The sequence below is a fragment of the Nematostella vectensis genome, chromosome 15 (assembly GCF_932526225.1).
Source record: "Nematostella vectensis chromosome 15, jaNemVect1.1, whole genome shotgun sequence".
Lineage (NCBI taxonomy): Eukaryota > Metazoa > Cnidaria > Anthozoa > Actiniaria > Edwardsiidae > Nematostella > Nematostella vectensis.
This window is the reverse complement of record NC_064048.1, coordinates 9,180,689-9,193,678: the sequence shown is the minus strand read 5'-3', so window position 1 is coordinate 9,193,678 and position 12,990 is coordinate 9,180,689. Positions and strand designations below refer to the sequence as shown.

At 44.3% G+C, this 12,990-nt stretch overlaps 1 protein-coding gene across 2 annotated transcripts; it reads right to left on the bottom strand.

The window, feature by feature from the left end:
- Positions 1-3,419: 3,419 nt before the first annotated feature.
- On the bottom strand, positions 3,420-12,596 carry LOC5512442 (elastin). Of its 2 annotated transcripts, XM_048723043.1 has the most exons (7): positions 12,075-12,574; positions 9,543-11,198; positions 8,775-8,882; positions 7,542-7,732; positions 5,717-5,960; positions 4,981-5,103; positions 3,420-4,127 (listed from the first exon to the last, which is right to left on the bottom strand). In XM_048723043.1, the coding sequence occupies exons 1-6, from the start codon at positions 12,289-12,291 to the stop codon at positions 4,994-4,996; spliced, it is 2,526 nt and encodes an 841-aa protein (XP_048579000.1). In that variant the 5' UTR covers positions 12,292-12,574; the 3' UTR covers positions 3,420-4,127; positions 4,981-4,993. The 2 variants fall into 2 exon arrangements, with proteins under 2 accessions (XP_048579000.1, XP_048578999.1); XM_048723042.1 differs by having other exon boundaries at positions 9,543-12,596.
- Between the last annotated feature and the right edge of the window lie 394 nt (positions 12,597-12,990).

Below are 12,990 nucleotides of genomic sequence, written 5' to 3'. Positions count from 1 at the left end.
AATAGGCTCTTCTCGAAAAGGAAAGAAGAATGTCAAAAAGGGATAAATAGTGATGATTCCCCACAATAAAAAACCCTTTCTATAATGCATCATAATTCAGGCCCGTAGCCAGAGCGGGCTGGTTCTTTTTCCCATTTCAGAGGACCAAATTTCCGGTATACCCCTCTCCACACCTTATAACATTAGGCAATCAATCTTGTATTTATTTTTAACATATAGCGATATTAATAAAGATAATTATTATAAAAAGATTTTTATGGTTATTTTAAAGACATATTGATGTGCACGGTATATCTCCAGCCAAACGTTATTATATTTTTATTTGCTCTGAGCGGACCTTCAAGCCGGATGGGGGGGGGGGCTGTATTTTAAAACGCAATAGGCTCGACATGACGCCACTGGAAAACAGCACGTCTGGGACACACACTACTACATGTTCACGCATGCGCATGCAATAAATACTGGACCCTCTTTAACGCGAGCCAGAATGTCGAGCGCAAAGAGAGTCCCAGGGTGGACTACGCTTTTTCCGGCTGGCCCATCGATGTGTCCTCTCGTATTCTGAAAAAATTGTGTCTAGGACTTTACTAGGGCGGAGCTCTTCTTGTTGGACCGGAACCTCTTGAAACATTCGTACCTATATCTATTCAGTGTAAATTTGACAATTGACAACAACGCATGCGGTTCCACGGTGACTAATTTGACCGAAACGCATCACTTTATTATAAAAGTTTATTTGCATACTGTAGAACGAATGAAACTAGCACAGAGATCTGTCCCGGGGGCTCTAAGGTTTCAACGTCGCACTACCAAAACAACCCTTATTCTCAAAAAGGAAAGAGGAATGTCAAAAGGTAGATTATCGGTAGATTATCGCTACCGTTACGCGCGTTCAAAAGTGCCCGCCAATGTATCCGCTCGACCAAGCAGGAGCGGTAGGGACATCAACAGACAGACACGTAGTACAGCGAGGGCGCGCACCACAGGAATCCCTTGTGACCACGGGAGTTTTATTGCATAGTTTAGAGTATCTAAAGCTTTTTGCGCTGTGTAGGAAAAAAATAAAAAAATAATAAAAGGATTACCTTCTGACAGGGCTTCTGAGGAGGGCCTTCAAAAGAATCTCAATATTTTCTTTATTTTACTATTGGCGCCCATATTGGATCGCCATAAAATATTGTCAACGAAAAGCTTGATTCTATAAGGATTCTTTTTCATTTGTTGACTACATTGGACATACAATGGACTACATTTGCTGTAAAGGCTGCACTCACTCGTTGTTCCTGTGGTTTATCGTTTATGTGTGCACGTGAAACAATATGATCCGATTTGCTGACAATCGCAACCATGCGATGCTCCGTGGAGATTAGTGTAAGGCGCGTATCCCAGGATTTCCTGAGCATTTGAAGATCCTTTAATAGTTACCCATTTTTGACGAGCATTCGCCTTGCGCACCCCTGAGGTACACGCTTGGAGTTTCTTTGAACTACAGTCGATTGACAAAAGGTTGCCGTCAACCGGCTTCGCGACTACACGACAAGCCCGCATATAAGCATGGGTTAAAACCACTGAAGCGCCTAGCTGCATATGTATATTAGTCACCGCTTTGAGACGCGTTAGCGTTTACGACAAACTTTTGTCAATCGATTGTACAAAAGCAAACTGTGCCGTTGTACAGGGGGGGGGGGGGTGACACGAAAGTATCCCAAAAAATGAGCCGCACAATTTCCCATATTTCTATACATTTTTTGCTCCGTGGACAGCCATTTGTAAAGAGATATGACATAGTACAGGCCCGTACCCAGGGGGAGGGGGAGTGCACCCCCCACAACGGCCGAATGTCCACTTTCGGTTCTCAAGCAATAGACGTGCTATTTGTACGGTAGCGAAATCCGACAATAAACATCCCGTGGCAATACTGCAAAGGCATAAAAAATTATTTTTGTTTTTCGGGGTGTCCAGATTTTTATCAGAGAAATCCCCCCCCCCCCCCCCCCGAAGAATTAGGTCCTTTTTTTCGGACCCCCCCCCCCCTCAAGAAAAAAACCTGGGTACGGGCCTGTAGTAAATTTTGAAACTGCGCATGGGCCCTTTTGGATTGGCTGGATGGGTAGCTAAGGGAAAGGGGAAGACTTAAAGAAGGCCAATCACGCCGCCATTTTATGCTCCCGCTCAATGGCGAGTCCCACAAACCATTCATTTCCATCGGCTAATTCAAGCCAGGCATGTACCCAGGATTGGCTGGGGGGGGGGGGGGGGGGCGCAGTCATAGGCATCATATGGAAAAATCATATTATTTGAAGATTTCTTAATATAAGAAATGACCCACTTTTTGGCCGCCAAGGGGTGCGCTACCCCTGTGTACGCGCCTGCAAGTAACAAAGATATTTTAAATAAAATATCGTCAATAAAATACCAGTCTTAATCTTTGCGAAAAAATCGCTGTATTTTCAATAATGAACGACAACAAAGGTGAAGCACGTCGCTTTTTCTAAATTGTCTAAATCCTTATATGGGAATCGTACTAGCCCTCACCATAATCCTTAAGTTGTAAATGTATACAGTATACATTTTTCCTTTTAGAGAAAACTTTGACGCTACTACACTTCGGCACCCGTCAGGCAAATAACAAAAGTAACACAGTCCCGTGTAGTTCTAACAGACAGTCTATTACCCGTGTAGTTCTGACAAAGTCTATTACCCGTGTAGTTCTGACAAAGTCTATTACCCGTGTAGTTCTGACACAGTCTATTACCCGTGTAGTTCTGACAAAGCCTTCTCGACAAAGCTTTTCATGTTTGCCAAATATATAGCGAGGGTAAAAGACAGCGTTTGACGTAAACATACGGATTACAATCTACATCCTTGTAGCATAATCCGGCAATGGTTTTAAAGCCGCATTGTCAACAGTTTTCTTCCGGAGGTCCGACGGAATCCTTAGCCGTTAAAAGACAATGGAATCTACCCGCGCTATTGAACAGGCCATTTTTTGTTCTAAATTATTAATTACATTCTCAAAGAAACTTCCAATAGACACACTGCTTTTTAACCCTATTCAGACTGGGGGGGGGGGGGAGCTCTTTAGGCCCCCCTCCGGGAAAATCACTATTACTTCTGAACCATAAAAGCTAAGAGGCTAAAACTTGTTGACTTTTCCTAAAAAAAGTCTGTCTGTGAACGTTTTGATGCCATTGACGTTCCACGTTATCATGTTTTTTCACACATAGGTTTCCAAAAACTAAAAAATAGTTTTTTTTTATTTTGGTCCTGTTTTCCAGATTTAAATGCCTCTTTTGACTTTATAAGTTTGTTTAGGTGATAAGTTTCACAAAAGCGCTAGAATTTTTTTACCTCGGATATTTGGGAGGAGGGGTGGGTAAATTTTTACTGGAAGATTTACTAGAAGACACTTAAAAAGCTAATATTATGCATTTATCATTACTATGAGTAGTAATACATTCATGCAAATACTTTTTTTGTAATAATTACAGATTTTTTTTCTTTTCCAAAAATCATAAGAATCCAAGATGGCGGAAATTCCTCCAAAAAATTGATGAAAAAGGTTTTTATGGCATTTTTGCATTGTAAAGCCGTTAAAACTTTGATTTTGACGTATATAAGTGATATAAAACGATCTCGATATCTGATAATTTAGGTAATATTTGAAAGAATATCTAGACATCGATTTTATGACGTCATTGTGAGGTCATAATTGTTCGACCACACCCAAAATAGGACGTGACTATTCTTTGCATGTTGGTGATCATTGTCTGTAAGTTTAATGGTCATAGCCTAAGCGGTTCATGAAATACGGAGGGGGGGGGCCTTTTAGCCACCCCCCCCCCAGTCACAGACAGCTCAAAATAGCCAAGTCTGAATAAGGTTAAATATTTTTTTTCGCGTTTTCCGTTAAAAGTCATTGGAGATTGTTACGTAATAGACCGGAAGTAAACTGGTGATAATAAAAATGAGGTCTAAATGTCAGCATCTAAATAAGTACATATATTTTGAGATCGTTTTATTTCATGACGTCGCCGATGACGTCACCAATGGCAAAGTAAGCTCTGATATGATATGTTACGTTCCCGGAACCAGCGTGTTATTCTTTGATATACCTTCTCCGCCTCCTGTAAAACAAGGATTATAATATAGGTATTTAAACATAGAACGATAGTACTGATAAAAATCACGAATAAGTTTAACGGCAGGGGCTATCAAACTAATGCTATTGTTGATGACAATGCAACCGATGACCAAAGTGAGGCGTGGAGGAGCCCCCGAATGGTCTTTGACGAGCATTTGTGAGATTGCGAGCGCCCCGTTTTTTATGCAAGACCGAGCATTTTTAGGCGAAAAAAATGCGCGAGCATGCGAGCATTAGCCGAAAACTGCGAGCACATCGAAATTTCGGGGGACCATTCGGGGGCCCTCGTGGTGGTGACGTAATACGATGATTGTTGTGATGGTTCCGAGGGTGATGATGATGGTCATGGTGATGATAGAATAGAGATGAGGACGACGACGAAAACGACGACTACGATTATGACGGTTTCAACAAATATGATGACGGCGGAGATGATGATGACGGCGGAGATGATGATGACGGCGATGATGATGATGATGATGATGATGATGATGACGGCGATGATGATGATGATGATGATGATGATGATGATGATGATGATGATGATGATGATGATGATGATGATGATGATGATGATGATGATGATGATGATGATGATGATGATGATGATGATGATGATGATGATGATGATGATGATGATGATGATGATGATGATGATGATGATGATGATGATGATGATGATGATGATGATGATGATGGTGGTGGTGATGGTGGTGGTGGTGGTTGTGATGATGATGATGATGAAAACGAAGGTTATAACGTAAACGTTGATAATGATATTGACTGATTCTAATGGAAATAATAATAATGATGAGGGATGTCGCCCACTTTCTTACCTAACGAGCAGGTTTAGTTCTTTTCCTTGGGAATTGAAGATCTCTTTTTGCCGAAAGCAGGAGCAAACGCTTGAAACTGGGGAAGCGCTGGTCTTGCGAGGCCGTATCCTCCGAAGGCGTGGACTGAAAACAAAATATAATACGCCATTTGATTTAATTGACTGTGTATGTACACTCGCTAAAGTGTATTGAAGATACTTTTGGAGAGGTGAAGTGAATATTCATATTTTTACGTATGCGAGACAAAATGTGACTCATGCATTAGCTGGTACGATTATAAGCCTGTGGCCAGGATTTGTTTAGAGGAGATGCGTAGCGAAAAGAAGTGTAGATTTGTTTGCTGTTGATTTTTCCCAATAAGAAAAAAATTGAGGGGGTAGGGGTGGGGGATCCCTCCCTGAGGCGCACATGCTATCTGAACGATCGTCGAGAAAAAGAGAAGTGGTATTTTGATATTAGCGACGTATTGTCCATAGGGAGTGGGGGGAGGGGCTTGTTTGAAGGGTACCAACCCTTATCTTATATTATATAACTAAAGCTAAATTCAAACGTCGTCTTATCCATGAGCCGTATTCAATGTAATGCGTGAAATTGAACTAAGTCGATTGTTTCATCTTCATTTGCATGTATTTGTATTGAAAACGGCTCCAGGATAATACGACGTCAAAACTGAGCCAGGATAAATCAGGAAAAAAACCTGTGTGACATGTCCGTTGCGTGACATACTAAGACCTACCTCCTGGAATGGCAGGCAAAGCCGCCGGTACTGCGGCAGGATAGGCAGCGGGGTACGCCATAGGCGCATGTGCAAACGCTGGTGCAAGCACAGGAGCGTGTACTAATGGCGCGGCGTACATGGGCGCGTGCTCAAAGGGCGCCCCGAGGAACGGAGGGTGAACGGCCCCAAATCCTAGCGGTGCAGCAGGAATCGCAGGGTAGGCTGGAAAGCCTTCGGCACCCGCGAATGGCGAGGAGATTATCTGTGAGAAAAGTAAATGTGCGATTCTGATGATCCACTGTAAATTTGCCGGCTATAAAGCGGGAATGAACTGATCTCTTGTAGAATGTATTGAACCTTGTTTTGTTGTTGTTGTTCTCTCGAGCATTTAAGGTGCCTGGTGTCCGTCATAAAGCGCCTTTTCGGCCACTCTCAACAGTAACCTTTTCACTTTAATTATGACTTCGTCACCAAAGTTCAAAGGGTTCTCAGATCCAATAATGGATTTCCTGGCTAGGGGACAGACCCTGCATCGGTACTGGTATATGATACATTTGAGTATCATTGATAAAGGTTGACCACTGCTACTCAATGAAGGTGGTCACCTTAGAGTATAAAAACAGTACTTGAGTGACCTTTATTTCGGGAAATAGGGTTTTGATATTGGGAGCTTTTCTTATTGACTATAGAAAGGGCTCGGTGGGGAGTTATAGGGTTAATAGCTGTATATAATTTTCTCCGATACACGCTTTTGACTGCTTTTGATAACATTGCTAACTTTTCTTCGAGCTCTTTCACGAACCTTGCTTGTCTCATTCGACGCTAGATAAAAGGCAAGGCGTTTAAAATGCATGCTGCCGCACCAATTTTATTCGAGAACAAAGCATTGGTTCTGGTGGCTAATAAGGGACCTTTACATTGGCTGGTAAAAAGGGGTGATGTTATTTGCTATCGACTTAAAATCAGAAGAAAAAGCAAGAAAACGCTCAGGCGGCAGTCGAGCATGTTAACCAATTTCATGGTGGGACCATTCGGGGATAGTTTAGATAGGCAACTTGAAAAAGGCGGGGGGGGGGGTAAAGTTTGTGCCATCAGCATTTGATATAATAATAGAAAATACAAGAACGAGTCTAGGGGACCCAAGTAATTGTGAAGAGTGGGTATTGGCCGAATATTCGCGCTCCCCTCCATTGATATGCGTCTGGGAATTAACTCGATTCTGCCGTTCGAAATGACTGGGAGCTAATACTCAAAATAAGCCCGGGAGAAATTACTCGAAATAAGGCTGGCTCATATGGTGGTTTCCACGCGTATCCGAAATATGTCACAAAACTACCGTAACTTCCATATCTTGACGTTATTTACATTTGAAAGTCTTCTGGTCGTATATTGTAAATATCAGCTTCAATTGAGCAGTTTAGTTGCGCGCGCAATGTCATTAGAACCGCCCCTTTACAGATAATAGGTAGTGTAAGCCCTTGATAGAAACCTTAAAAAAAAGGTCAGAAAATAGGTATAAATTGTTTTAAATTTGGTTTGATCATGAAAATTTGGTTAAGTATGTTTTTCATTGGCTGAATATTCGTAGTACTTTAGCACCAAAATTCCTGGTAGGCCTGGGGTAATGTTTTTTGTAATGTTTTTTTTTTTTTGCTTGTAATTCTTATTATAGTTAGGAAGGGCGACTTTTACTGCTAAATATATAAAACACAAAACTTTGCATTACATGCGTTTTTTGTAATCTTTTTATTCAACTGTGGCTTACAGGAATATCAGTGAAAACTACTAAAAATTACAACCAACAAAGTTTGGAAATCTGATTCTATCAACAAGCATTCTATACCTGTCGCTTCTGTTTGCCTTTTGTGGCAATTTTCGTTTTAACGTCAGCGGTTGCTACGGCGTGTCCAGGGAAACCGATTGTAGTGAATCCAGGGTGCGTGATAGGGTGTCCGTAGGGTGCCGCGTAACCATGGCCATCACCATGTCCTCCCCAGCCGTGTCCGCCGAACCCACCATGTCCGCCCCACCCACCTGTGAGGGGAATTGAAATGGTTCAGAAAGGTATCAGTAAAGTCATATTTACTCATTAATGTTTATACATGGCACCCTTAAGCAATTTAAAATTGATTTGTTTAATTCACCCAATTGCCGTGATAACTGTCTTACAGGGAGTGCGCTTTGATGGCTATATCGCAAGCCATTTAGAATATTTACCAGATACAAAATTTGACATTCTTTTAGCATTACAAGCCTGGGCATTAAATAAGCGATCAGATCAATTTGCTGGTATATTTGGGGTCCGATTCAACAAGCAATAACTGACCAAGTCATAAATTCATTATATATCAATGTAAATGTGAAACATAGAATCACCAGAGAAAGCGTTAAATATACATATAAAGTTTTAATATTTTTTCAGCGCTGGCGGAAGCTCATTGAAAATTTTAGTCCTTGAAAATCGAGCGACCTTTGCCAGATCGTTGTTCTTACTTTAGAAAGGACCAAGATATATTCCAAGTGTCTAGTTATATAGGTATGAGTTGGTTTTAATATCGGTACTCTAAGATCATAAGGAACATCAGACTACTTAATCTTCTCCTTTTCCAACATATAGCCCCTTACCGAAGATTCGTACTTTGTAGTAAGGTATTCACACTCTAGCATATATTACGGGAAGAACCTAGACATTTCAATCATTTGTTTATGTGGAAAAAAGGGGTAACTTTCGGCTAGATGACGGCCAACAGTGATTGGCTGTCGCTCTTGTGATGTCCCTGGTTCGTAAGACTTGAAGTTAAACACCTATTTCAATAACGTTGTCAACAAATGGGCAATGACAATTGGCAAATGGCTGCTATAAGACCATTCAATCCTTATGGGTATAATGATTTGTAAGAATAAAGATGATAAGTAGTATTATCGCAGAAATTATCCACATGTTCCTACAGTCAGTAGAAATTTGACAAGTTTCATGGATAGAAGAACTGCCATTTGACAGGGCCATTTGCAGTTTGCACTGACAACGTTTATTGAGATAGGTGTATGTCATTTACGACCAAGAAGGCTGCCTTACCGTGGCCTCCCCAGCCTCCCCATCGCTTGGCCCCAGTCTCCGTCTTGTCGTCCGAGCCCTTAGGAATGGCACTTCGGAACGAGGCTGGTCCGGACATTGGCTCGTGCGCTAAAATACAGACCACGTGATCAAATTATTAACAAATAATTAATAATTATAAATAAATAAAATAATAAATAAATAAAAATAAATACTTACTAACCGAGAGTGAGGTCATGCCGGGAAATATCAAACTGAGGCTTTGGCGTACCGACTAAGGCTTTGCGAGGTCGATGCGCCAAACCCGAGGTTTGATATTTCCAGGTATGACCGAACAGTCGAAGTTAGCTACAAATTATTATTCGTAAATAATAAGCATATCTCCTTTAAAATGGCAAAGAAAATATATTAAAAAAAGTATATATGATAAGTACAATAAGTTCATGTCTTAAAACAGTGGGTCATGCGCCTATTTAAAGATATTTTTTATCTAGCCTGCTTGTAGGTATTAGATAATGCTTTGTTGTGGAAAGAACACCTCATTCTGCCCCCCTCCCCCCTCTTCCCTCTTATTCTTTGTTATCCCGCTCGCCCGTGGGATTGAGCGTACCACAAAATCCAAGGGCGGCCGATCCATTATTTAATGGATCGTGTTTTCCGACAAGAAACATTATCTACCGCCTTCAAGCAGTCAATTTCTCAGTAAAACAATAAAAGGGAAAATTTGATATATACCAGCTCATTAACTAAATACTAGTGGTCCCAAGCAGCGATATCCCAAAAGCTTACCATCAAGGCTTCCATGGTAACCTTGCAGTCCTCCCATTCCACCGAGTCCGTACCCAAGTCTGTAGTTATCCCCACTTGCGTAGCCGTACCCTAAGTGGATGGTCTGCTTCTTCTCTGCGGCCTCAGGGATGTCCCCACGAGTGCTAGCCTTTACATCGGCCGCCTTCTGTGGGATCTTTGACTTGTAGAATCCACCGAATCCGGGGTACCCCCAGCCATGTCCCCAACCTCCGAATCCTGGACCTCCCCATCCGAAACCGGGACCACCCCATCCTAATCCATGACCCCAGCCGCCGGGGAATCCGTATCCGCCATATCCTCCGTATCCACATCCGCCATATCCGCCATAACCGCCATAACCGTATCCGTCCCCGCATCCGCAACCGCACCCACCGCCGCAGCCGCAACCGCAACGCTTCGATCCCTTTTTATCTTTATCGCCCTTGGCGACCTTAGACTTGCAGCAGCCACAGCCGCCGCCCCAGCCCCAGCCGCCAGGGTGGCCCCATGCGTCGTATCCATACCCGCCCCACCCAAGAGGAGCATAGCCACCGTATCCCCCCAAAAATCCGCCAGGGAAGCCCCAGCCTCCGAAGCCAGCGTGACCTAGGAAGCCTCCGTATCCGCCCAAGCCGCCGTATCCGCCCAAACCGCCATATCCGCCCCAGCCTCCGTAACCGCATCCGCCACAGCAACGTTTAGCGCTTTTCTCTTTCTTGTCTGCAGCTGTTGGTGCATCAGCGACTTTTTCGGTTTTGGTCTCAGGGGCATCACGTTTAGCTTTTGGTTTCTCTTCGGATTTGTCTGCCTTTTTGGCATCCTTAGCGATTTTTGATTTATACCAGCCGTCTCCGCCACATCCCCCACAGCAGCCACCATGGCCGCCGTATCCGTAACCCCATCCGTGACCGTAACCTCCATATCCTCCTAGACCATGACCCCATCCACCATGTCCCCAGCCATCACCCCATCCACCGTGATGCCCACAGCCACACCCACAGTCACCCCATCCGCCGAACCAATCACCACCATGTCCGCAGCCGCCACAGCCGCCGTGATTCCACCCGCCAATATCACCGCATCCACAGCCACCACCGCACCCGCATCCGCACCCGCATCCGCAACCGCAACCGCCATCACAACCGCAACCGCAACAGCTACTACATCCGCCACAGCCGCCACATCCTCCGGTGATTGGAGGAGCCCCGCCACCTCCACCACAGCATCGCTTGCTGTCTTTGCTGTCAGCATCACGCCTCTTTCTAGTGGGTCCACGAGCAACCTCGGATTTGCGGCAACAACATCCCGCCCCAAGACCGTAATATCCGAGTCCTCCGTAATAGGGAAGGCCGAGTCCGTAACCGTACCCAGCGTATCCAGGGTAGCCGAGGCCGTAGCCATAACTATACAGTCCACCGTATGGGTACCCAAAGCCGTAACTATTGTATCCACCATAACCTCCGAAGCCTAGTCCGAATCCTCCGCAGCATTTTTTCTCGCCCTTGGCGTCCTTTGCGTACTCTGGTTTGCAATTGCAATCCTTTTCGTGTTTCTTCTCGTCCTTGCCTTCGTCTTTCTTTTCGTCTTCATCTTCGTCCTTCTTTTCATCGTCATCTTCGCTCACGTCTTCTGCAGCAGCGCGCTTTTCGACTTTGGCTGAGGAGGAAGGGTCATTATCTTTTTCAGCGGATGGGACATCAGACCTGCAGCCGCAACCGCAACCGCAACCGCATCCGCATCCACAACCGCCTCCACATCCGCAACTGCCTCCGTAACCAAAGCCTAAATGGGCTCCATAACCCCAGGGGCCGAAATATCCCCACCCAGGACCCCACAGTCCTCCACATCCTACGCCTAATGGGCTGTATGGACCCCATCCCCCGATGACACCTAATCCACCCCAGCCTGGAAAGCAACCACATCTCTTCTCGATTTTCTTCTCATCGATTTTACTGCGCTTTCCTGCGTCAGCTTCAGTGATGTCAGACCTGTATCCATGGCAACCACCACAGCCAACTGGGACCCCCATACCACATCCGGGCCACGCCCCAAACCCAGGATGCCCATAATGTGCGTAACCAGGGTAACCGAACCCCCAGGGTGCTCCCCCAGAGATAAATTGCCTTTTATTGGCTCTAATGGGGCCTCGAGGGACAGAAGACTTGTACCAAAATCCGGGCCATCCCGCACCTGGTCCCCAAGGGTGGTGTCCGGTTGCATACTCGTGTCCGGCGTAATGACCGTCACTATAGCCAGCCCCATGAGCCACACCCAGACCACTATGATAACCGTTAGCTACCCACTGTTTCTTTTGGGGATTTTCGCTGCTTGGGACCTTTGATTTGTACCACGCCCCTGGCCATCCCGCTCCCCCCCAGACCCCACCTAAATCACCATGACCCCATCCTCCATATCCGTACCCCCCATGCCCCAAGCCCCAACCATGTCCCCATCCGCCGAAACCATGACCATGTCCTCCCCAGCCAAAGCCAAACTGTCGCTTTTGTGCTGTCTTGTCGTCTGGTTTCTCACCTTGATCCGCCGAGCCCTCGGTGTCGTCCGCAGAAGAATCGGACTCATCGCCCGATTTCGAATCTTCGTCTTTTGTTGTGTCTACCGCCTTATCCTTCGTTGATGACTCGTCTCCGTCCTCATCACTTGATTCCGTTGTTCCTGGAGAAAGAGGCTTTGCTTCTGTTAGTAAAACGCCCAGTAAAAACACCAAGGCAATAAGTAGAGTCCACCGCATTTTGGTGAACCGGTTGACGAAGACTTCGCTGCGGTCTGCGTCGGTACTGGCTAGTACCGAAAAACTCCCACGTTTACGTAAACGATTAGAAATTCTGTTGTAATTCAGCGAACGTGGCTCATAAATAATGGAAACATTGTCTTTCACACAAGCCTAAACAATCAGCAAAACTACGCCTAGATAAAAACAAACCTAAATTTAAAAAAAAATAAGAGTATTTTTTTTTATAAAACCGAATGCTTGAGGGCTAGGAAATATGACAATTATTTGCTATATTGCTTATAAAATATACTTATTATCCGAAGCGTTGCATTCGACTGCTCTTGACCGTGAAAATGGTGCTCTATTGTTAAATCTTCGCACGTTGATTTGTAAACAGGTTATATCCAAATAAGGGTGTCAAGTCACCGGAATATGTCAAGAGGCTTGTATGACCTTTTGTGGTCTATTTGGTGCTCATAATCAGACAAGGGATTTATTAGCTTTTACTGAAGAGCCCTAGACAGTTATTTAATGAGGTAGATTCCGTACACAGGAGCACTTTGTCGAGAAACCAGGGACCAAAAACAGATTGTATATGCATCGAAAAAAGCTTTGATATTTGTTTTCAGGCAATAAATGAAAGAAGTGAAAGTAGCCGCCCTCTAAAAACTTTTACCCGGGAACCACAAAAGATGTGAGAAATCCGTTATGAAATTG

Coding starts and splice junctions, on each gene's coding strand:
- LOC5512442 (XM_048723042.1), bottom strand. CDS start 12,291: ATGCGGTGGACTCTACTTATTGCCTTGGTGTTTTTACTGGGCGTTTTA. Junction 8,883..9,542: donor TTACCATGGAAGCCTTGATG/GTAAGCTTTTGG, acceptor TCTGTATTTTAG/CGCACGAGCCAATGTCCGGA. Junction 7,733..8,774: donor GGGAGGCTGGGGAGGCCACG/GTAAGGCAGCCT, acceptor TTCCCCTCACAG/GTGGGTGGGGCGGACATGGT.